Source organism: Protopterus annectens, chromosome 13.part0 (genome assembly GCF_019279795.1).
Source record: "Protopterus annectens isolate FY-2018-M chromosome 13.part0, PAN1.0, whole genome shotgun sequence".
In the NCBI taxonomy this organism is placed as follows: Eukaryota; Metazoa; Chordata; order Ceratodontiformes; family Protopteridae; genus Protopterus; species Protopterus annectens.
Genome location: NC_056747.1, coordinates 386,385,512 through 386,408,975, shown reverse-complemented (window position 1 = coordinate 386,408,975; position 23,464 = coordinate 386,385,512). Strand labels below are relative to the sequence as shown.

Genomic DNA, 23,464 nt, shown 5'->3' with positions numbered 1-23,464 from the left:
GGCCAGTGGAAGTATGCGTATGGAAAGGACAAAAGGGACATTAATAGATAATATGTCATCATTGATGTTATAAAATGAACAAATTAATGCTCTTAGTAAAGTGTTATCTTTTATACCAGCTGGCTGTTCAAAGTTAATGGATAATATCTTAGATATTAAATTGTTTGTTAGGAATATTATGCTTAGGTCGATATTTCCTGAAGCCAATGCCAGAATGTTTGATTTTAGAAACCCAGTGTGTTTGTTCCTAAGTTGGATCCTCAGTTGGAAGCCTTTATGAAAACGTGAGCTTGAGATCCTTGAACAACATACTGGATTAGATGAGGTAAGGAGATTTTTTAATCTGAGTAAAGATGAATTTTTAGTATTAAATCAATTGAAAGAAGAACGTAGTTTTCAGATATGGCCTGCCGATAAAGGAGGTGCTGTCATGATCATGGATGCTGATTTTTATTTACATAGCATGCAATAATGTTAAGTGACAGGAACACATATAAATTAATGTTGAGTTTTGATCTAGACAATTTTCTGAGAAAGATTCATTTAGCCCTTTTTGATTTATTGCTTGAAGGTTCATGTACTTGCAAACTATATAGTGTTTATATATATATATATATATATATATATATATATATATATATATATATATATACATATATAAAACTATTTAGTTATTGTCCTTGTCCAAACCCCATCTAATAAACCCTCCTTTCCCAGATTTAGATAGAGTATCCCCTCTATCATTACAAAACTGAACTGAAGATTACTCACTGCTTGTTAATCCTTCCAAGATTAAGTTATTCATTTAGTCTATTATTATTGTTATCTAGTTACTGTTTAGATAATTTGTACCACTGTGTTTTACTTCTTTCTCAATGTTCTAAGTAGAGCTTACTACTCAATTGTACCTAATTTGCTCCTTTATTTCTCCATGTCATGATCACCTCTACAGTATACATACCTTGATTGTTATTGTTTACCATCTACCATGTCTTTCTGTGGAGCTTTTCTCCCCTGGCCTCCACTGAAAAAGGACCTGTGTCCAGTCGGAATTTCCCGGTAAATAAATAAATAATCAATAATATAGCCATTTTATCATTGAGAAACCTTTTGTTCCTGTGATATGTGGTCTTCCGAAGATGCACAAGGATGCTGGAACTCCACCCATGAGGCCCATCGTTTCGGGCTGGGGGTCAAGCCCATGTCTATCTTTGTGGCGAAGAAGTTGAGACCAATTCTAGATAAAATAGATACAGTATTTAAAAACAGTAAGAATTTTTTTTTGTTCCCAAGAGGGGATACATAGGAGCTCATTGGATATGTCAGAGTGTTTCCTAGTTACTATGAATATCTGCTGACTGTTTACAGTTATCCCGAATGATGTAGGTGTAGACTACATAAGATTGTTTTTGGCCAATCATAGTAATTATTCTAATTCCCTGATAGGTTTGATATGTTCATTGCTTGAACTAGTGCTAGAAAGTAACATTTTTTTATTTGAAGTTCAGTTCTACCACCAGAAGCTAGGCATAGCTATGGGCACGTCTTGTGTGAATACCTACGCCAACATGGTATAGCTTGGTGGGAACAAACTTATATTTTCTCCAATAACTTATTTGTGTTATCTATTGAATACTATAAGCGTTTTGTAGACAACATATTTTTGTGTGGATTGATACCGAAGATGATTTACATACCTTTGTTGGATATCTTGGAAGCATGACTACTTTCTTACGTTTTACATTTGATTATTCCAGGGAGAAGGTAGACTTTTTAGATGTGACTGTGAGTAAGGATTGTATTGGTCAGTTAAGTACTAAAATGTATTGGAAGCCATGCAGGAAGAATAGCATACTACACAGGTCGAGTATACATCCTGCTTTTGTATGTAAACATTTATGAAAAGCCAGTTTTTACGGGCTTCTTGGTTAAGCAGCAGGGATGTAGATTTAAAGGAAGCCTTTGATACTTTGAGCAATGAATTTAAGTCAAGGGACTATAATATCTAGGAAGTGACAAAAATTAGAAAGGAGGTTTAATCTATGAGGGGTAATTGGGCTAAGACCTATCTTTCTGATAGGTTATCAGTGGCTTTTAATAGTGCTGATTCGAATCAACACTCGGATTTGATTCATGTACCTTTAACGTATTCAGCTAATTTGTACTTGATCTGTGACACCATTAACATTAATTGGCTGATATTTATGGCCAACAAGAAATTGAAGTCTGTTATAGGCTCTGTCCCCAGCTTCTCTTTTAAGAGCAAGCAGTCGTTAAAAAGACAACTGTGCAATAGGAACTCTACACATAGAGACAATGTTAATATAAGTTATATGGTACACACCATTGTGGTTCCTGTAGCGCATGTGAATATATAGATCCAGCAACAGAGTTTCTACATCCAGACACAGGAGCGCATTATAAATTAAAGGTGTGCGCTGATTGTAAAACTAGAAATCTTGTGTATTTAGCTAAATGTACTGCATGTACTTTGTTTTTTGTGGGCAAAACTAATCATGCAACATATTTACTATGTACAGAAACAGAATGCTTTGAATGCACTGGCTGAACACTGTCTTTTAAATTGTGAAGTTTTACACGCTTTTAATTTTTCTGTTTACAAACGATTAATGAAGATTTGAGAGGTGGTAATATAACTAATAGACCTGAGCTAATTGAAACTAATTGGATTGTCTTGTTGCAAGCCGACAAGGGTTCAGGCTTGAATACTATGGTGCCTTTGAAACCTATCCTTAAGGCACACCCCCTTCTTCCTTGTTTCTTTCATTGTTTTTTAATTGTTTCTGTAAATGTTTTTAATTGCCTGATTGTTTTATTGATTTTACTATATAAGCACTGTTCTTTTTAGCTATGTTATAGACTGATGAAGCGTTCTAAACACAAAAGCATTTACCTTCTGATTTTGGATTAAAATGAGAATTTATTTATATTCAGCTGGGTGGATTGGTTCTTCTGTTTGTCCTTTTTGGTGCTGGTTTACTTTTTTCTCGTGCTGTATTGTATGGTTGTGACTGCTTCAATGATGTACCAAATGTGTTTACTACAATTATTTAATTGTTGATATAAGTCTAACTACTACAGAGGTGAGGCGCAATCTGATCTGCCATCAGTGTCTGCATTTGTGAGTTATTGCTACTCAGCCAGCCAGGTTGCTTGATCACTCATTTGCTTAGACTAACAGATGCCTTTTTTGATGTAAGATACGTTTGACTTAGTAATTGTTCTGAATGGTCTTCTTAATGTGTACTCTACAGTATTCCAGTTAAAGCATGTTTTCCGTCTGTTCCCCTCACCCCAGTACCTACATGAAAATGGAGTAGTTCATCGAGATCTAAAGCCAGAAAATCTTCTTTATGCTGATATGTCTCCAGATGCACCACTCAAAATCGGTAAGACCATGTTCAGATTTGCTCTTTCACTGGACAGTAGTGGGGGACAAGCATGGTATGCAGTGTTTCTGAATAACAGTGTTTCAATTACCAAAGTTAGTACTGAGTGACAGCTTTTGCTATCCTAATAAGCCTTGCATTTTTTGGAGATGTTCATATCTTTAACTTCATGGTACTGATCTGTCCACTGGAATTTTCGAACTGGACTCACATGATGTCATGACTTTGGGACTTTTGATTACCTTAGCTTATGTCCATCCATAATCCAATGTTGAATCTGGCTGTTGTTTAAGTTGGTACCTCTTCCAAGTTGCTATTCATGTCCAAGGCAATTTTATTGTAGAACATGTGGTCTGGTGTGTATCACTTCCACAGTTTATTTGTTTGAGGTGTTTTTGCTTTTGTTTTGTATCCAAGTGGACACTGTGTCCCACTTTGTGAGCTTATTTTAAGTTCTCTTGATACAGATTCTGGCTCTACTTCATGAAAGCACCTGTTTTTTCCTTTCCCAATGTTAGTTGCAGTATTGTGCCTTGGGCATCCCACTCCAAAAAATATAAAAGTTTTTAAACCAAAAGGGAATATGTCAGTGCTGCTTGTAAAAATACTGGAAAATCACAGCAGGCAAGAATGAGAAGCAACTCTTGAAAATTCAACAGATTTGTGAATGTAATTCACTCTTCAAGTTGGTGTAAGACTGGTAGGTTACATTTCCCAATGCAGCTGTTCTGGCTGCTTGACAGAGCAATTCATGAAAGTCACACTATTGACATTGTGAGGCAACAAAGTTCAGAAGAGTAGCCTTAACCAAACTCAGCAGTGAGTTATATTCCAGAATCTCTTGAATGCTGCATTTCATCCTGCTGTAGGTCACTGGTCACCCAGTTTTGTAACGACAAACAGCTGATCTGCGCTACCCGTCATAGAATTCAGTGCCCAGCTTAGAGCTGTGAATGTGTCTCCTTCCTGACCCTGACTGAGCACACTGCCCCTTCGTTTACTTTACATAATATTACATGGAACAGGAAGTCTGTGTACTACTAAACATTTTTGTCATCCAGTTCCTCCTTGTGATGTAACTGTGTCTGTATAGCCTGCCTTCTCTTGGTCAGCACTTATGTACCTGACTTTTACAGTAGTTATGTATGCCATGCTGACCTAGCTGCATTTAGATCTTATACAAATGAGATGCCTTTTATGCATCACTCAGGTACATCCCATTGGGATTAAGGAGGAGGGTATCCCTGGACTGTACCACATAGAGGGGAGGAGAGGAAACCTAGAGAGTGAGTGATACTACTAGTATTATAAGAAAGAGAGAAGGGACACTAGATAAGAAGCTTAACATTATATTATATTATGTTGGTGAACATAACTCTGAATTTCTTTTCTCAAGAATTCTGGACAAAGTCAAAAATAATGGTGAGACAGAGGCTCAAAATTGGGGTCGATTTGTAAATATTAATATAATTCGCTTACAAAATTAATAGAACAACAGGCTTTGAGTAAGCACATATTTTGAGAGTAATAATAAGTATGAAATTCTAATGTCCATTAAGCATCATTAACTGACTGTGATCCTCAGTGGTTTATGAGAAAAATAAAAATGTTATGAAGGACAGATAAAAATATGAGACAAAATCAGTGTCATTCTCCAAAATCTGAGACAGTTTAGATGTACGTTGGTGAGAGAAAGGACCTAAGACATGACCATTACTGCACATTATGTCAGAGAAGGGTAGGGGAACATTCTTTGACAATAGTATCAATGCATTGTCATACTCAGGGCCTACCAGAACAAGGGTCAGAGGCCTAGTGCTGCGCCAACAGGAAGTAATTTTATGTATGTCTGTCAAAGAAAGCCGATATGATGACATCGACAGTGGATCTCAATCATGTAAACCAGGCCATGCTGCACCATTATTTGAATGTTGATGAATCCTAGTGAATGATTCCTAGATTTTGTTTTCCCCTCCCTCATCATCTCCACCACAAAAATAAAATGTATCTAATTGGTAGGAATGGCTGAATATTATATGTTGGGGGTTCACTGAATAGAAAGGTTTAAATAATAGCTGCATACAATATAATTTTAATCAGTGGAGGAGGTCTGCCCTAAGTGGGAAACAGGGCTAGGCAGTATATTTCTTAAGCAGATTAGAAGACTGGATTCTTAGTAACACAAAAAAAAGTCCTAAACTGACAATCACACCACATACATTGCAGAATATTCACATCATAAAGAAGTAAATCCCAGCAGTTTTACAGTAGGAGGGGATGTCAGATGTGCTATGTCTAGGATAAATGCTATTTAACCACTGATAAAATAATACTAGAAAATAATCACAGAGCTGCAAAACAAATTACATCAAGCAGTTTGTTACCCCCATTACTGTCATAATTCTATATCATGGATTTAATTTTCTGGGGTGTATTTGACACAGGATGGAAGTACACAAAGGGAATGCACATAGGGGTTGTGACACTTACGCAGCCTACAGCAAGGACTTTCAGTTTTGTCTGTCAGTTGCCACCTTTTTTCTGTAGCTTTCATAAACATAGAAGTGTTTATGTTACTTTTTGAAGTTCCGGAGTAGCACACCTGCTCCTGATCTAGCAGAAGTGGGTATAGTCACAGCACAATGACAAAACGATGCCACAGTGAATGCTGATGCAAGGATAGATTAAGTACTGGTCACACACTCTAACCATTGTTAGCCCAATATGTAAATATACATTATAGTACATAATCTATGCCTTCCTGATCATACCTGTCCCAAAGATACTAAGATAGGATAGGTACAGTCCTATAGATCATGCCAGTAGGTCATCCTGCCCACAATCTGAGGATTCTCATTTTAAAATTAGGTTAGGTAAGAAATGGTACATTAGAATTCAGTACAGTCTTTGCCAGATTTATATCACAGTACATTGATGTTATAGAAATGAAATTTATACCATTACCTTGAAAAAAGCTGCACTTTGATTATGTCATTGTTTACATGTAAACTCTAGTCATGGCTACAGCTTATTTGGCTTATTAAGTGATTGTAACTCTTCTCAGACTAGGAGGAGGATGTGCAGCATGAATATATATTACATATTATCTGCAATTATACAGAGCTGAGTATATTTTTTTTGGTTATAGAGTTTAATTGTTGCTTAGATCTGTGTTGAAACTGTTGTCTCACTGTTCTGAGAGACTGATCGGCAAATATACAGAGCTGAGAATATTTTTTTTTTGGTTTTAAAGTTTGTACTGTGGTTTTTGCTTAGATCTCTGTTGAAACTGTTTTGGCCCACCCACCTTCCTATTTTTGGTTTGTAGTTTAAATTTGGTGGCTTTGCAGTTGCCCGCCCCACTGTAGATTTGATCTGTGACACTCCCCCATCCCATCTCTTTACCACATTCTACCTAATAAACTCTTTCTCCTCTTGCTTTTAGTCCTTTTTAATTTAATTGCATTTTTTAAACTGTGTTTGGTCTAATATTGCTGCATACTCAAGTGTGCTAGCTTGCACTGTATGTGAATTGTTTTTTACTACTGTTTTTGCTACTTTTCTGTAACAAAAAAAAAAAAACTGTAAGCCTGTTTCCTACCTTTCCTGTAACTAGTGTTCCAGATACAGATTTGCTGTATCCAGGACTGTGTGTAAGCTTCTGAGTCATAGACAGCACTATTATTCTCCAAATTTCCTAGACAGCACTATTATAATATAGCATAAGACCCTCGATCGTCCGCAGGACTCAAGTTCAATTTACTCTTCAAAGCATGTCCAGAGGTCTGCTTCAGGTGTACTCTCCAGTTCATCTGGTGGAATTGGGCATTCTGAGGCAATGTCACAACTGCCTCATGTATACAGACAACCCTCTCCTCTTACCTCTAGACACAAACACTTGTGAGAGATGCAAATACACAGCCAGACTGGAGGCTAAGCGCTCTCAACCCATGACTGTAACAGACAGTCAAGAGGATAAGGGACACACTTGCATCACACCACCTGTCACACATGAATCTACAAAACAAGCACTGGCAAAACATACGCATACATACACAAAAACATATTCGGAGGCACTAGGTACCAATCTGAAAAAGAAACAGTGCCCTCCAAAGCAGACAAGCAAGCAACCTGCACCCCCAAGAACAAGCCAGAAAACACATAATTCACCTCAGCAGTGTGCCTCACAACAGCCCTTAAGGCAAAACACCATACCTAACAAGCTAGTAATAGGAGACTCTGTAGTAAGGCACATGGATGTTCCACTCACCAGGCTGAACAAGGAGAAGGTTACTGTCAGCTGCCTGTCGGGTGCTAGGATCCGTCACATAACACAGGCACTTAGGTCACTCCAGAACAAGTACAGGTATGATGCTGTCATTGTACATGTTGGTGTGAATGATCTAAGACATACCTCCCTGGACTACATGAAAAGAGACATTGAGGAGCTCTGTGATCATGTAGCCCAAGCTGGTATGACCCTGACCTTGAGTAGCATACTACCTTCACCTAGAATGATACCACAATACAAAGACAAAATGATCAATTTCAACAATTGGCTAAGCTTCTGGTGTCATTCTAAGGGGATCCAGTGTCTGTCTGCCTGGGATGACATGATAGACAAGCCTCGCTGTTTTGCCAGAGATGGGTTGCACCTGTCACCCCTAGGTTTTCAAAAACTGGCCAAGGCTCTTGCCATCCCCATAGTGCCTTTTTTAGGCACGGCTCAAAGGCCAAACCAACCACCATAACCAGCACAGATAACCAAAAACTAAGGGTAATGCTACTCAACGCCAGAAGTCTCAACCTCAAAATGCACACACTCGAGGCTCTCCTCAACATGGAGAAAACTAATGTTTGTGCAGTGACGGAAACCTGGTTCAAGGCTCAAGAGAGCACCCCAGCACTGCCAAGTTACAATTCATATCATACCTTCCGGCCTCAGTTACCGGATCACAGTACAAAGGGCGGAGGTGTATCCATATTCATCAAGGAAACCCATATCTCCAGGTTAGTAGCTCAGCATGATGCCCCAGAGATTATCCATGCGCAACTATCAGCAGCCAAAACCACATTTCAAGTCGTAGCCGGTTATAGATCGCCCACCATGTCCCAAGATGCTCACTCTGCATTGCTTGAGACATTGGAAAATATAAAGGTCCTACCCAACACCATAATCTTGGGTGATTTCAACTACCCTGGTATAGACTGGGTGAACTACCAATGTTCCAACTCCTATGCTCAGCGATTCATAGAATTTATAAATTCAAATGCCCTTGAACAACTAGTATGTTCCCCCACTAGAGGGGACAACATATTGGATTTAATCATCACAAATATGGGCGCCCATTGTACCACACTGTTATCACTCCCTCCTTCGTCAGATCCGACCACAAACTGATAACCCTGGACATCCTCACCCCTCCACCTCCCCCAGTCAAAGAAACCATAGTCAAAAACCTTTCCAAAGCAAACTTCAAACTACTTGCATCCGAAGTGGAAAGCTTCACTATTCCCTTGCAAAAGGATAATGATATCCAGGATGCGGAATCCTACACCAAGGCACTCTATATGCATCTTCAGGATTGCATGGACCATGCTATCCCAAATCAAACCAAGATTCCTTCCTCAAGCAAGAAGAAACCAGTCTGGTGGACCCCGGCCATAACCAAACTTTACAATAAAAGGAGGAGACATACAAAAAAAGGCCAAATCTCAAGTAGAAAAATCATCCTTGATCAGCATTAGTAAAACAATTGAGGGCCCTCATCAAGTCAACTAAAGCTAATTTTGAAAAGAAAGTTGCCAAGGATGCCAAGGATAACCATAAGGCCTTCTATGGCTATGTCAAAAACCTAAATGGCAATGCTCAGGTCTGTTCTGAGCTAGTACAAAATGGAACAAAATACACTGACCCTTCTGACATTGTCAACATCTTGGCTGACAGGTTCAGTGCAAATCCCCCCCCCCCCCTCACTGCGTACAGGGCCTATTACCATTCCAGGGGATTGTGTAAGTCCAATTATTACTGATACGTTGGTTAACAAGGCTCTATCTAAAGCTAAAAACACTGCCTCCATGGGACCAGATGGTGTCCCAGGCTGTGTCATACGCTAGCTCCAAAAGGAATTAACCCCACATCTTAATACCCTGTTCAGTGTCAGCCTCTCCACAGGATATGTGCCCATAGAATGGCGCACGGCAACTGTGGTCCCGCAACACAAGGGTGGGGCCACAACTGACCCTTTGAACTACCGACCAATAAGCGTGACCAGTCTGATCTGTAAGACTATGGAGCAAATCATTATGGAACTCATAAATGGAGAGATTGGGAACCTCCAGTCGCTGGACCCCACACAGTTCGGCTTCGTCAAGGGCAGATCATGCCTCCTGAACCTGGTGGGTTTCTTTGAGACAGTTACTCAGCCTATAGATAAGGGAAAGGAGGTACACACGGCTTACCTTGACCTTGCTAAAGCATTTGACGCCATTCCCCATTCAGGTATTAATGATAAGCTCACCAGCCTGGGCATAAATCCTTATGTCACAGGATGGATCGCAAACTGGCTCTCAGACAATTCCCATAAAGTAAGAGTAGCAGGATCTATGTCCGAATCCAGACCAGTAACGAGCGGTGTGCCTCAGGGCTCTGTCCTGGGGACCCTCCTGTTTGGCATATACTTCTCAGAAGTACAGGCAAGCAAGGAAGGGCTGTGGCTGACTAAGTTTGCGGATGACTGCAAACTGGGTGCTATAATAGAGTCTCCAGCTGGCATGGAGATCCTCCAGAAGGGCCTGAATGAGACTGATGCATGGTGTCAAAGCCATGATCTCAAGTTAAATGCAAAAAAATGCGTAGTAATCCCCTTTGGAAAAAACAGAGTACCCGCAAACTACAACATAGGAGGTAATCCTCTGAAATCTGAAGAAGAAATAAGATCTAGGGACCCAAGTAGATAGTCAGCTTTCCTTTGATAACCATGTTGCCAAAGTGGTTAGAAAATCCTTCTATGTGACCCATCTGATCACGAAAGGGTTCGCATCAAGATCTAAAGATGTAATGGTGCCCCTCTACTCTTCCCTCATCAGACCCATTATTGAGTACAATGCACCAATTGGAATGTACCTGGCTAGACATCTCCAGCAGCTGGAGAGACCACAGAGGTACCTAACCAAGAGGATTACTGGCCTCAAACAGTTGCCCTATGCAGCACGATTGAAAAAGCTAAGACTGTTCTCTGTTGCATACCACCTTCTCAGAGGTGATCTCTGTCTAACGTACAGAGCCATGTCCAACCCAGAATTGTTGAACATGTTCCATCTTAGCAAAACCAAATCTACTCAAGCTACACGCTCTAGGGATATAAACCTCAACACAACAATGAATAGAACAATGCTGGAGGGATAGATTTCCTTTGCAGAGACTTCCCTTACTATGGAACAGGGTCCCGATCTACATAAGACAGAGCCTGTCACTATCACTCTACAAGAGGAACCTTGATGAGTGGATGGGTAACAGAAAGTTCACACCGGGGATCACACCAACAGCACTACTAGATAAGGGCCAAGGGTACTAGCTGCTAGTACAAGGGTCTAGGGAACTACTAAAGGGGCGGTGAATACCGCACAATGTGGCTGGGCTAATATATGCCTTCGGGCAGATAGCCCAGTACCAACCTATGAACCTATGAACCTATGAATGGGGTGTGAAATCTGCAGTATGAATAAAGAATATAGAGGTGATGTGTCATATTGCAGCTATCCTGCAAAATAACCAAGTGCTTTCATAAGTTGTAATATGTTTTTATTTCTACTTGTTTATTGGGAAAGTCCATCTGGCAAAGCCCTCCCATTTTCAGTAGAAGCCTGAGGAAATAAGCTTTGGAGAAAAGATTCTTATCCTTTATAACAAGCATTTTATAATGGGCATTTACTATCATTGGGCAGATTTAAAATGTTATAAATGCATACAGTCATATTTACCTGTACACACGTGTGACAGTCTTTTTTGTGATGGATAAATGTTGATTGATTAAAATATAGAGTACAATCAAAATGAAGCATTACAAATGATATGAAAACTCTGTCTCAATGAGAAGAAATCAGATGCAACACTCTGCTTTCTTAACAAGCAAACCATAACATATTATCAACCAAATATTTACAAGATAAAGGGCCAGATTCATTAACGCCTACACTGTGTACACAATATGTATTCAAGAACATCCCTACCACATTTTTTGTGCTTTCAAGTCAGTCAGAAAGATTAAGCTAAGTGTACATGTAGTCTATACTTTGTAGTAACCTTTATGAATCCCTGACAGTATTTAAAGCTGCAAGAAAATCAGTAGGAAACTAAAATTAGGAGGAAAAAGCTGCGCATTATGCCTGTGTTGTGTGTTCACTCAGGACAGTGTATAGTTAGTGTACACTTGGTGTATGTGTTATTGAACCCCAGGGAAATATGTGCCTGTAATTAATGAATCATCTTATAGTAACAATGCTTTAACTCTGTCCCAATAAGGCATATATAAATATGAATTAACAACTTCAACAATAAATATCTATAAATATGAAGAACTGAAAGAGGCATCAGTGTCAGATTATGTAATAGCATAAAAAACAACTAGATGTAGATTTTCTCTTAGGTGCTCTGATCTTCTCAATTTCAGGCTCTTTACTTATCACGAATTTCAAAAGCTGGATGAATTCAATGAGCAGCGGAATCTTTAGTCTGTCTTCATATCCTAGTAATATCTTTCTTCCCTATTGCTAAAATCAACCAGAATATCGAAAATTGATCAGGCTTAAGACCTTTAGGCACAGTGTCAGTGGTCAACAGGTAGGACACTGTTTTGGTGAACAATGTTGTAGGTTCTTTTCACGTACCAGGTTGATTAATTTCTAACTCTGCAGAGCAGCATAAGGGGGTGCTTTACTCCTATGTGTGCTATTCTCCAGATGAGATATTAATCTGAGGCCCAATCTTATTGAGTTGATGGTAGGATGTAAAAGACCCCCCAGTATTTATCAAAAAGTCCAGGGGTCCTTTATTTATATATAAAAAAGAACTCTTATTTATATATAAAACATAACTCTTACCTATAACATATTTAAATTGTTACAAATATTTACAGATATACAAATATATATATATGTGTGTGTGTGTGTGTGTGTGTGTGTGTGTGTGTGTGTGTGTATGTATATATATATATATATATCACAAATATATTTACACACATTCATAACTTTCCTTACAATCATACTAAAAACTTTTTTACTCTTTTATATTTCAAAAATACATAGGTTCATAGGTAGGTACTAGGCTATCTGCTCTAGGGCATTTGTAAGCCTAGCCAAAGTGTGTTGGCTTTCGCCGCCCCATTGATTAATTAACTGAGCCTCTGTCAAGCAGAGCCAATTAAGTGATCCCAGGGGTGTACTTTCTGTTACCCATCCACTCGTCAAGGCTTCTCTTGAAGAGTTTTAGTGAGGGGCTCTGCCTAATGTAGTTAGGAATTTTGTTCCAAAGCATGGGGAGTCTCTGTGACAGGAATCTATCCCTCCAGCATGTTCTATTTATTGTTGTGGTGAGGTTTAGCTCACTAGAACGTGTGGCTTGCAGTGACTTGGATTTCTTTAGGTGGAGCATGTCCATCAATTCTGAGTTGGACATGACTTTGTAAATCAGGCAGAGATCACAGAGTACAGCCGGAGTTTTTTCAGTCGGGCTGCATAGGACATATGTTTGAAGCCAGTAATCCTCTTGGTGAGGTGCTTTTGTGGTCTTTCAAAATGTTGGAAGTGTCTTGTGAGGTACATCCCAAATGGGAGATTGTACTCTATGATGGGTCTGATGAGTGACGAGTAAAGGGGCACTATAACCTCTTTATTTCTAGATGCGAACCCCTTAGTAATTAGATGGGCCACATAGAAGGATGTCCTAACTACTTTGGCAATATGATTGTCAAAGGAGAGATAACTATCTACCTGGGTCCCCAGATCTCTTATTACCTCTTCTGTATTAAGGGGGCTGCCGCCTATGTGGTAATTCGTGGGTGTTTTGTTTTTCCCAAACGGGATGACTATGCATTTTTTGGCATTTAGCTTGAGGCCATGACTTTGACACCAGGTGTCTGCCTCAGTAAGGCCTTTTTGGGGGATGTCCCTGTCAGCCAGAGAGTCAATTATGGCTCCTAGTTTGCAGTCATTGGCGAACTTGGTTAGCCATAGTCATCCTGTGTTTGCCTGTACGTCTGAGAAATATATGCCAAACAGTAGGGGTCACAGAACCGAGCCTTGCGGGACACCACTTGTGACTGGTTTAGAGTCAGACCTGGAGCCCGCTATTCTTACCGTGTGAGTTCTGTCTGTAAGCCAGTTGGCAACCCATCTTGTGACATAGAGGTTTATGTTCAGGCTGGTGAGTTTTTTTATAATACCAGAGTGAGGAATGGTGTCGAATGCCTTGCCGAGATCAAGGTAGGCTGTGTGAACCACCTTTCCCTCATCTATGGCCTTGGTAACTGTCTCGAAGAAGTCAACCAGGTTTAGTAGGCATGATCTGCCCTTAACAAATCCGAACTGGGTCGGGTCAAGTGTTTGGAGGTTTCCAATGTCTTTGTTAATGAGTTCCATGATGATACGCTCCATTGTCTTGCAGACCAGGCTAGTTAGGCTTATGGGGCGATAGTTACCAGGGTCAGTTGTGTCCCCTCCTTTGTGGAGCGGAATAACCATTGCTGTGCGCCATTCTATGGGCACGTAGCCTGTGGAGAGGCTGAGGTTGAACAGCGTGTTTAGGTGGGGGGTTAGTTCGTTCTGTAGTTCGTGCAAGACACAGCCTGGGACACCATCTGGCCCCACTGATGCTGTGTTTTTGGCTTTTAAAAGGGCTGTTTTCACCCGTGCTTCTGTGATTTCTGGGACACTACACTTTTTCGGTATTGTTGTGGGCCCTTTTGAAGGTGAGAGGGAGGTGAAGTTTGCACTGACTCTATCTGCCAGTATGTTGGCAATATCAGTAGATTCAGTATATTTTGTGCTATTTTGCACTATCTCAGAACATATCTGTGAGTTGCCACTTAGATTCTTGACATAGCTAAAGAAGGCTTTGTGGTTATCTTTCGAATCCTTGGCTATTTTTCTTTCGAAGTTAGCCTTGGATGATTTTATGAGGGACCTTAGTTTCTTACTGATACTAATCATGGATGTCTTTCTTTCTTGGGATTTGCTTTTTTTCTGAACTAGTTTCCTCCTTTTGTTGTATAACCTGTTTATGGCAGGGGTCCACCAGACTGGTAGTTTCTTCTTCTTGGCAAATGTAAACATATTCTATCATTTTTCTTTTAATGTCACATATTTCCTTTCTCTGACAGTTTACCTATTACCAGTCTCCACAAAAAAATCTTGACATTCTACTTTCTGATTACACACCATTTGCTTCTTATTTTTATAGTTTTATTTTTTTTTCATCTGTTGGAATTTTCCATGGTTTTACATAGTAATGTGGTATCATTAGATTCTTATACTTTGCTTTTCTTTCTTTTTCTATATCATCAATTTTTATTTTCCACAAAAATATTTTTTCTTGATAACATTTTATTTCTTCATTTGTACACTCTCTTTTTTACTCATTTTTACCATACCCCAAAATGTATCATACTTTTATTTATGCAACTTTACTGATGATCTATCATCATTTTTATTTACCCACTATAACACTTTGTACAAATGCATAGAAGCAGCATATACCACTGGGTTAAATAACCCTAAACCTCCTTCTTTTTTATTTACATACAAAACTCCTATTTTTACTGGGTTTAATCAAGAACCCATTATAAATGGAAAATATCAGCAATAATTCATTTTCAAATACTGTTGGCAACATAAATACACGTGATAAGTATGCTATTTTCCGATCAGTACAGAATTTATCAAATAAGCCATTTTTTCGATGGATAATTTATATGATATTCTTTGTGTTTCACTGTTGCAGTCATCACATTTGGGTTATCTGCCTGCATGTAGCCCTCAGCTGGCCTGAATACCAGAGTCTTCGGATTTCTGCATCGGATGCTGTCGCTTCTTCCCTGACGTCAGGTCATCAGGGGTGTAAAACATGCAGCCGACGCCATTACATCAGTCTTTCTTGCTGTGCGGTGCCTGAAGCAGAAGCAGTTCGGAAGTGCTGGTCGGCCATCTTCTGAAATTTTCATTTACGAGTTTCAGACCCAAAGTCTTCAAAAAAGATAAGTACCCTGTTGGGGATCCTTTTCCTTGCTCTAACCGATGTCAGTAAAAGTTAACAATTGTCTTACCTGTGGAAAGCAAATACTTCATAGAGATTTTCACTCTTACTGCTTCCCCTGTTTAGGCCCAAACTACGACGTTCCTCGCTGTCTGTTTTTTGCCTTGATAAACGCCTGAACTATTCGTCGTCAGGCTATTTTTGCAGCCAAATACTTTCGCACTCGATCTCCGTACTTGAAAATGGCTTTGTTAAGCCATCCAACTACCGAGCTTCTGAAAAAACATAACGGTAAAGACAGAGACAGACCGCATAGGTCCAAAACTGCCGAAGATGCTTCCATTAAGCTAGTCGCCAATCCGCCGGTACTCAGTGAGGTGCTTTCGCAGCCCCTGATACCTGCTACTTCAGATTCGCAGGCCTCTACTGAAACCCATTCGGAGTCCGGTATGCCGCGAGATGCTTCTTCAACTATGGAACCTGCAGATGTCTCTATCTTGGATGGGTCCGGAGCAGCTGTGCAGGCACCAGCTTCTGAGGGTGTATTCAGGCCTACAGACATTCATATTAAACCAACGCCATAATTTCCATCCAGAAGGTCCGAACTCCTCAGGCCTAAAATTTGCACAGGCCTTCTCAGTCAAAACCCAGGAACAGCAGACCACCAAGGCTACAGTCTCAGGCTACGCACAGATCTAAGCAGTGGGGGGCCCCCACTTCCAAAGCAGGGAGAAGTAAGCCACCCCCTATGGAAAAATGGCACAATGACTTAACCTTAACCCTTCTAAGCCCTACTCAACTACCTGCTCCCTTAGGAGGAAAGCTCGCCCTGCATGCAAAAAACTGGGAACTCATTACCCAGGACAAATGGGTTTTGAACATAGTCTCCCAAGGATAAAAATTCCACTTCCACAAACTACCAACCCCAAATGGTTGGCCAGACCTGCCTTCAAATCAATGGCCAGAGGCCCAACAGCAGGTTCTCTCTCTTCTCAGTATCAGGGCTATTCAACCTGTCCCACCAGAATAAAGGGGACAAGGTTTTTATTCAAGACTTTTTCTGGTACCAAGAAAAGACAACTCCTGGCATCCTATCCTGGACCTCTCTGTTCTCAACACCTTTCTGGTGGTTCCAAAATTCAAAATGCTAACTCTTCAACCGTTTCTTCCTATGCTAGCCAAGGATGGCTGGCTGGCAACCCTAGACTTAAAGGTGGCTTACCTGCACATCCCAATAAGAGGATCCTGCAGACAATAACTGTGTTTCAGGGTGGACTCCATGCACTTTCATTTCTCTGCACTTCCCGTTGGCTTATCTACTGTGCCCAGGGTGTTCACAAAGTGCTTAGCTCCAGCCATTGCATTTTGCAGGCAGAGAAATATTCAAATCTACCCATACTTGGACGATTGTCTGATTCAGGCAGAAAGCCAGGACTTGCTATTACAACACCTGGCATTCGTAAAGAAACTTCTAACTTCATTGGGGTACACCATCAACGAAAAGAAATCTCACCAATACCATCCCGGCAGATTGTATTCCCGGGAGCAAGTTTGAACACAACTTCCCAGATGGCATTCCTCACTCCGGAGAAACAAGTTTATTTGACAACCTACTTCAAACTATTAGCCTCAGAACCCCAGCTATCTGCAAAAAAAATACTGCAAGCTCTGGGGTTCATGCCCTCTTGCATTCTACTAATTCCATATGCAAGACTGCATATGAGGAAACTCCAATGGTATCTAAAAAGTCTATGGTGTCAACATTCTCAGGACCTGGAAACAATGATTCCTATCATTCCTTGTATAAGGACAGAGTTCCTTTGGTGGGCAGAGGCCTCCTATCACAACAAGGGACTCACTTTCACTCTACCCCCTGCCGCCCTAACCCTAACAACAGATGCATCAGACTATGCATGGAGGGCTCACATGGCAGGAAAGTGTATTCAGGGCAAATGGAACCTGGGACAGATGCACCTGCATATCAATCAGAAAGAAATGTTAGCTGTACAGAATGCTCTGACAGCCTTCAAAGACTGTACTCTTCCAGGACAACTTTTGGTAAAGACAGACAACACCACAGTTATGTGGTACATAAACAAGCAGGGGGAAACCAACTCGTACCCTATCTGCAGACTAGCCATGGCTCTGTGGAACATAGCCTTGAGCTACCAAGTACATCTACAAGCACAATTCCTGCCAGGCAAACTAAATTTACTGTCAGACTTAAGCAGACATCTCATGGACCCACACGAATGGAAACTAGAACCCAAAATATTCAACCTCTTGAGGAACAAATGGAAGACTTCAGAGGTAGACCTGTTTGCCTCCCCTCAGAACTACCAGTTGAACAAATTCTGCACAAGAACTCCCCACAGTCAAGCTTGGCAAGTGGATGCCCTGTCCTTTACCTGGGAAAGCCTCTCAGTTTATGCCTTTCCCCCTCTGCCTCTCCTCTCGAAGGTTCTACTAAAGTCCAAACAGGATAAGCCAAGTACAATACTGATTGCACCAGACTGGCCATGCCAGCATTGGTACCCCCTCTTGCGCAGTATGACACTGCTACAACCATAGCACCTGCCTCAGACCCCTTCCTTGCTATTCCAGCAGGTGGGCCAGATTCTGCACCCTCATCTTCAAACCCTGAACCTTGCACCCTGGCTAATTCCTTCAGCTCTCTTCCAGCATCCCTCAGTAAGCAGGTGCTGGATGTCATTCTGGAGGCAAGGAGGCCTTGTACTAGAAAATCCTATGCTGAAAAGTGGAAAAGATACTGTTCCTGGAGTCAGGCTCAGGGGATGGGCACAACGGTGCCCAGCTTACCTCATATTCTAGAGTACTTAACAGAAATGCACCACAAGGGCCTATCCTTCTCGTCAATTAAAATTCATGCCTCTGCCATTTCAGCACATTATAATACTGAGCCACCCCTCTTCTCTCACTCCTTGCTAAAACAATTCCTCAGAGGGGCCAAAAATTTAAGACCCCCCCCCCCCAGGAGAGCTCTCACTCAAGCCTGGGACCTTAACTTTGTATTGGAAAAGCTCACTCTTCCCCCCCTTTGAGCCAGATGCGACAGCAGAGTTGAAATTCCTTTCTTGGAAAACAGCCTTCCTTCTAGCCATCACTTCAGCAAGAAGAGTGTCTGAAATACAGGCCCTCATGGCAGTGGAAGCCTTCATTATCTTCCATGCGGATAGGGTTTCCCTCAGGACTAATCCTTCCTTTATGCCCAAGGTGGTGTCTAGTGTGGCCCTAAATCAGTCCATTCATTTGCCTACTTTTTTCCCTAATCCACAAAACAAAGGGGAATGAATACTGCACACTCTCTGGACGTGCACAGACAACTTAGATTCTATTTGGACAGGACTAAGCCTTTCAGAAAATCTGAACAGCTGCTAGTTGGCTTTGCTGCAGGGGCAGAGGAGAAGGCCATTTCAAAGCAAACCATTTCCAAATGGATACCCCAATGCATTCATTTCTGCTACAAGCACCATGGAAAACCTACCCCACAGGGGATAAGATCACATTCCACCAGGGCTGCATCTACCTCTGTGGCATTTCTGAGAGGAGTCCCTACCAGGGACATCCTAGAAGCTGCTACCTGGGGCTCTGTACATACCTTCACCAAGCATTACCACATGCCTATCTTTTCTAAATCCAGAGCTGGATTTGCCACTGCAGTCTTGCAGGGCTTAATAGCTGGCCCTAATGCTCTTTAACTTCCTCCTCCCTTCCTTAGCTTTGGGAATCAACCCAAATGTGATGACTGCAAAAGTGAAACATGAAGAACATAGTACAGTTATGTACACTTAGCATAAATGTAGATGTTCTAGTGTATTCACTGTTGCAGTCCTGGTTACCCTCCCTCCAGCCCCCTGACTTCTCCTGGCTCTACCTTTCCTTCTTGTTTGGTATATTTATTTTTTCTTGTGTATTTGCTTTTTGATGGGGGTGTACCATATCATACAATTGCTTCCTATTGTGGGGGCACCTGACATCTGGGGCAAGAAAAACTGATGTAATGGCGTCGTCTACATGTTTTATACACCTGACAACCTGACGGCAGGGAAGAAGCGACATCATCCGACGCAGAAATCCAAAAACTCTGGTGTTCAGGCCGGCTGAGGGCTACCTGCAGGCAGATTACCCAAATGTGATGACTGCAACAGTGAATACACTCGAACATCTACATTTATGGTAAGTGTACACAACTGAACTTTCTCTAGAAAAGACAGGTTTGTTTTACTTCTTTGTTTTTTTTTCCCATTGAATTCTACTTATTCATTATAAAATATATTACATCACCTAAACATTTACTTTTCTCTTTTATTTAAAGCCATCCCTATCAATTCTAAGCACTCGTTTGTGCAAATTACTTCTTTTATCCAAATTTTGTTTTTTTGCAGTTATTGTAATGTCATCTACATAGGTTAACATAACTGAAATTCTTAACCCTTCAGGTGTTATATACCCCACTTCCTCCATTTTTTAATTTATTTCACATACTATCACATTAATAACTAATTTTAGGAGTATATAACTTATTGGCCATCCCTGTCTTGCACCACTCTTCATATGCACCTCTTGCTTAACCAGCCATTTACAGGTATGTTTACTTTCTTAGTACTGTATGCTACATCCACAATTTCCTATCTTTCCTCACTTATATTCTTTCATTATTCCCCATACATTTTCTTATGCAATTGTATCCAATGCCTTATTAAGGTCTCCTTTCTTGATTTTTGCTTATTTCTTTATTCATAATATCATCCACAAATTCTCTAGCATTAATAATTCTTGACAACTCTTCCCCTTTATACTAACTATACTATCTTCCATAATATTTTCCATTTTAGTTTCAAATCGCTTTTGTATTATTTTCATAAGGATCTTATAATCATTATTATTTAGTACTATTGGTCTCCAGTTTAATTGTCTTTTATCTTCCTTCTTCCATATGAATTTAAGTATTCTACTACATAATTCTTTATACATAAAACTTTTATTTAATCATTTATCCAAAATCTTAAAACATTTTTCCAGTCCGTTAAATTTTTATACATTTTCTATCCTATTCCATCTGGTCCTGTAGCCGAATTTATATTTACTTGTCCTAGTACTTTATCTAGCTCATGTAAAGCCATTTCCTTTTCCAACTCCTTATTCTCTTTTTCTGTTAACTTTTTTACTTTCCATGTTTTTTACAACCTTAATTTTTTATTTAAACATTTCTTTTGCATATTGTGCTACACTATTCATAATCCTTTCCTGTGTTCTTTCTAGTTCTCCTTTTACATTTTATGTTTCTCATTACACTACCATGTTCTTTTACTAAACTGTTTAAGTAACTCAAAAACTTCTCTTTTTCCTTGTAAAAAAATCCTTTAACTCTGAAAACTCTGTTGCTGATGAAGTTCTTTAATATCATTAGAACTTCATCAGAAAACCATATTAACATCTATTAAAGTTTTAAATACTCACAGAAGACATGTCATGTACTCATTTAAAAGGGTATATATTACATTATCAAAGTTTCAAAACTTCGAATGTGATATGGTCAACACCATATAATCGAAGTCTTGAAACATCGAAAATGTAATAAAACACAACAACCTACAAAAGTAAACCATTTAAATGCTCTAAGCAGGGGGGCAAGCCCCCCCTGCATCGCTCGCTATTTAAATATACCAACCCCGAGATCGCACTACAGTGCAGAAAAGGGAAATCTTCCCTTTCTGCACTGTATGGAGATCTCCGTTAAAAGATTCGAAGTTTCAAGACTTTGATCATATGGTGTCGACCATATCAGATTCCGAGTTTTGAAACTTCGATCTTCTGATTTAAAATACCCCCGACCAATCCAAATAACCTCTCATTAATAACTTATGTCAAATACCTTCTATTTAAAAGAACAGAGGACAAGAAAAAAAAAAAAGAATTAAAAATAAATACAAACAACAAACTCTAAATAAGCTTACTTCTTAATATACACTTAATATTTATACTTTCATTTAGCCCAGGCTCTTTATCTGCCTAGAGCAAGATTTGCCATTTTACTTCTTTACTTTCAAGTACATTATTATTACAGCTTTTGACAAATAATGTCTGGTCCACTACTTCTAAAACAAAAAAAAAGAAAAATTCCTGAAATTAATACATTGCAATGCATGCTTGGCAAGAGCATTACTAAAATCCTTTTTAACCACTTCACAATGTTCATAAATTCTTTGCAATAACATTCTTATATCTTATCTATATAGAAACACATGCAGCTACAACAATTAGCGTGATAGACCACACTCTCAGTTTTACAAGTTATAAAAATATCTAGCTACAATATTCTTATTTAAATGGTGATTGTAAACACTATGAGTTTCATTGATGTATCTGCAATGTTTACAATTTTGGCAGGGAAAAGTCCTTACTCTACTTGTGCTATTAAAGCTACCATTAATTGTTTTCAACATCCTTTTTAAATTAAAGCCTCTTTTATATATAAAATTAGGTTTAGCTCCTAGAACGTTCAATATGTTGTGGTTTCCTAAAATAACTGTCCAATTATCTCTCAAAATATCTTGCATCTCTTAGGAATCTGTGCTAATTGAAATAGGAAAGGTACGGCTTCTAGTCAAATCACAAGAATTATTTCCTTTTACTTTCAGGACAAAACCACTGAATAATACTGGGGAAAATTTACTTTTCCTAGCATAAGGATAAACAATTTCATCTTTGATATGATTTAACGTGTTTATAAATTCTAACTACAAACATATTAACAAGGACATCCATTTCATTTAAAAATATTGATCATTAATAATTAGTCTACTGAGTCTAACAGCCTGCCCTCAATAAATGCTTCACTTCATAAAAGGGGGTGTTGGCTCTTATAATCCAAGTAATTATTGGTGAAAGTTTTTTTCTGTGTAACTTACTCCCAAAACACCTGTGTTTTACATCTATCTTTATGCTGACATCTAGAAAATTAACATTTTCAACAAAATCACTGGTGGTAAAGGACAGCCAACTAATGCTGTCATTAACACTATGGACTAACGAAACAAACTGATCATAACTGCCTGCCCAAATAAAAACAGGTCATCATTGTACTTCTTATAAAAGTTGACAAAGTGGTAAAGGGGTATATTGATTAAAACAGTACTCTCCCACCAACAAAAGACCAAATTAGCAAAGTGCGGAGCCATTTTAGCCCCATCGCTACCCCAGAAATTTGCTAACAAATAGCAGTTTCAAATACAAAAACAATATTAGTTAATACTATGTCTAATAATAGACAAATAGTATTAATCTATACATTATCAAATTTGGTAATTAAAAAAAAATCCTAACAGATTTCACCACCATGATTTGATTAATAGCAGTATATAATGAAACAACATCAATGGTTGCTAAAAATTTTTCATTACCTTGAAAGTGATAATTCTTTAATAAATCTCAAAACATCCAAGAATCTTTCAGATAAAACTTGGTGTTCTGGGTAATAGGATTTAATAAGCTGTCCAAATAGTAAACAATAGTTACTACTGTTTTGTTGTTTGATGCAGATACAGTTGGTCTGGTTTATTTTCATTTTTACAGATTTTGGGAATTCCAAAGATCTTTCCTAGTTGCAATTTCTCAGCACAAATGAACTCATACAACTCATACTCAGTGTATCCTTGGTTGAGCAAATCAATTAGCATGATGTCAACTTTTTTATAACAACTCTAAACGAGTTCTAGTTTTCATAAATTGCTAGGAAGTAAACCAAACAAAATATTTCTTACAATTTGAGCTATCCAGAGTT

At 39.4% G+C, this 23,464-nt stretch overlaps 1 protein-coding gene across 2 annotated transcripts in view; it reads left to right on the top strand.

The window, feature by feature from the left end:
• LOC122787353 (calcium/calmodulin-dependent protein kinase type IV-like) overlaps positions 1-23,464 on the top strand; it is a 632,731-nt gene that overhangs the window by 384,605 nt on the left and 224,662 nt on the right. For both annotated transcript variants that reach the window (XM_044054009.1, XM_044054010.1), the window contains one exon: positions 3,320-3,410. In XM_044054009.1, the coding sequence (XP_043909944.1) occupies positions 3,320-3,410 (91 nt within the window). The remainder of the gene's footprint in view (positions 1-3,319; positions 3,411-23,464) is intronic.